The sequence below is a fragment of the Acanthamoeba castellanii genome (genome assembly GCF_000313135.1).
Source record: "Acanthamoeba castellanii str. Neff unplaced genomic scaffold scf7180000084735, whole genome shotgun sequence".
Classification (NCBI taxonomy): domain Eukaryota; phylum Discosea; order Longamoebia; family Acanthamoebidae; genus Acanthamoeba; species Acanthamoeba castellanii.
The window spans coordinates 25,228-27,183 of record NW_004457652.1 but is presented as its reverse complement, the minus strand read 5'-3'; the positions used below and the strand labels follow the sequence as shown (position 1 = coordinate 27,183).

Genomic DNA, 1,956 nt, shown 5'->3' with positions numbered 1-1,956 from the left:
GGATCGCTGGTGGCCGGGAAGAGACCTCGCCTCGGGCTGTGAAAACGACGACGCGCACCCCTCGTCTGCTGGTGACGACGATGACCGCGACGGCGACGACGAAGACAGCGAAGTGGAGCCAGCGTAGGTGGTGGTGGTGGTGGTTGGCGATGCTGAGTTGGCTGTCGTTGTAGGGCAGAGCTGCAGTGATGGCAGGTGTTGGCAGGAGGTGGTGGTGTCGTCAGACATTACTACAGCGTTGGTCGTCGTGGGCCGAACGCAGGCCCGCTTGCTCAGTTGTGGTTGGTGGTTCCTTACTGGTGGTTGTTCGTCGGATGGGGCCTTGCGTGGTGGGCGGCCGCGCTTGCGCGTGGGCGACGGCTGGCAGCTGTCGGTCTTGCCCAGCCGCATGCACCGCGCGCACGGCTGGTTCCTATTTACAAAGCATAAAAATAATATTGCAAATAAAATTAAATAAAAGATTATATTTTTGGTTGGGCGCCTTGGGGGGGTGGCAACACGGACCGGTCGCAAGAGACGTGGGCCAGACGGCACGTTGCGCACGCCTTTGGCCCCGCGGCGCCGGCGCGTTCTGTGTCGGTGGCAGGCTGCTGATGGTGCGAGGACAAGGAGCTGTGGCAGTCCGCCTCCGTCTCCATCTTCTGCCGTGCTTGGGGTCTTGCCTTTCTTTTTCTGTCTTGTTCTTCTGTTGACTGAGCTTCTTCCTTTTTTGGAGGGTTGACAAAACGAATCACGTGATCGTGATCGTGACGAGCACCTCGCAACCATCATCATCAATGGGTTTCTTCTCTTTGCGCCAGTCAAAAACAATGCCACGAACTCAACAACAACAAGGCGCCGTGCATCCATCGCTCGGCCAGGCTGGCGGGCGCGGGCGGCGTGCTGGCGGGCGCGGGCGGCGTGTTGGCGTTGTGGTGGGTGTCGGCGTCTTCTGCCCGCACTTGTTCGTGCGCGGTCGCGTCTACTCGGCCTGGCGGCGGCTGCGGCGGCGGCTGCCGTTGTGGTAAATAAACACGACGCTTCCATGGAAATGATTTAATTTTGTACTTGTTTCTTTAGGGGGGGAGAAGAGAAAATCGAGGAAAAAGAGAATAAATTACGGAAAGGCGAACAACTGTTCTTCTCACAATTGGGGTCACATTAGACTTGTGAGAACATACACCCATGGCAGGCAAGGCCCCCAACACACGTTCCTATGGAGCTGCGGCTACGGCCCCGCCTCCCTCCAACTATGGAGGGCGAGGCGCGTATAATCCAGACAGCCTCTTTTCGGGGGCTCGCGATTGGCAAAATGATGACGTAGAGGTATACCAGCCCGCTCCCTCCCATCCAAAGAAATTCACAGTCATTCGTCAATCGATCTTCGACACAATTAATTGCATCCCAATATTCATCACTTCATTATTATGCATTCTCTTTTTAATGCTCACTTTTCTCATCTGCCAGGCGTTGGCTTCAGACCAGCGTTCGCGGCTTCTTCACACAAACGAACGCCTCGACGACCACAGCGACCGCCTCGCCCGAGTACGTTCGGCACTCTCCTTCTCTCTTCTACTTCTCTGTCCGCCATGAACGGGGTGGTTGGTTAACTTCTTCTTCTTCGTCGCTCTTCTTCGTTCTTCGTTCTTCTGTCGCCCTCCTGCGCACAGGCCCACCGCACGGCGCTGCAGAGCGAGCAGATCGGGTACGAGATTCAGGGCCAGCTGAGGGAGGACCGGGAGAAACTCGAACGAGCCTACGGCAAGGTACGTCTCACACCGCACACAACTCACATGCATCGCGCCACACACACACACACACACCACACACCACACACACACAACAATCATGCTAATAGCATGTTATATATAATGCTGCAGGTGCAAGATGTCAATGATAACATGAAGACCACGCGAACGATTTTGCTGGGCATGAGCAGGAGGGTGATCACCAACAAGATCATCCTGGTGCTCATCA

General features: G+C 55.9%; 1 protein-coding gene across 1 annotated transcript; it reads left to right on the top strand.

The window, feature by feature from the left end:
- Positions 1-1,164: 1,164 nt before the first annotated feature.
- ACA1_357840 (uncharacterized protein) lies at positions 1,165-1,884 on the top strand (the record flags this gene model as incomplete). Its single annotated transcript, XM_004352649.1, has 4 exons — positions 1,165-1,305; positions 1,447-1,524; positions 1,650-1,745; positions 1,867-1,884. 4 exons carry the CDS (start codon positions 1,165-1,167, stop codon positions 1,882-1,884), a joined length of 333 nt encoding a protein of 110 aa, XP_004352701.1.
- Between the last annotated feature and the right edge of the window lie 72 nt (positions 1,885-1,956).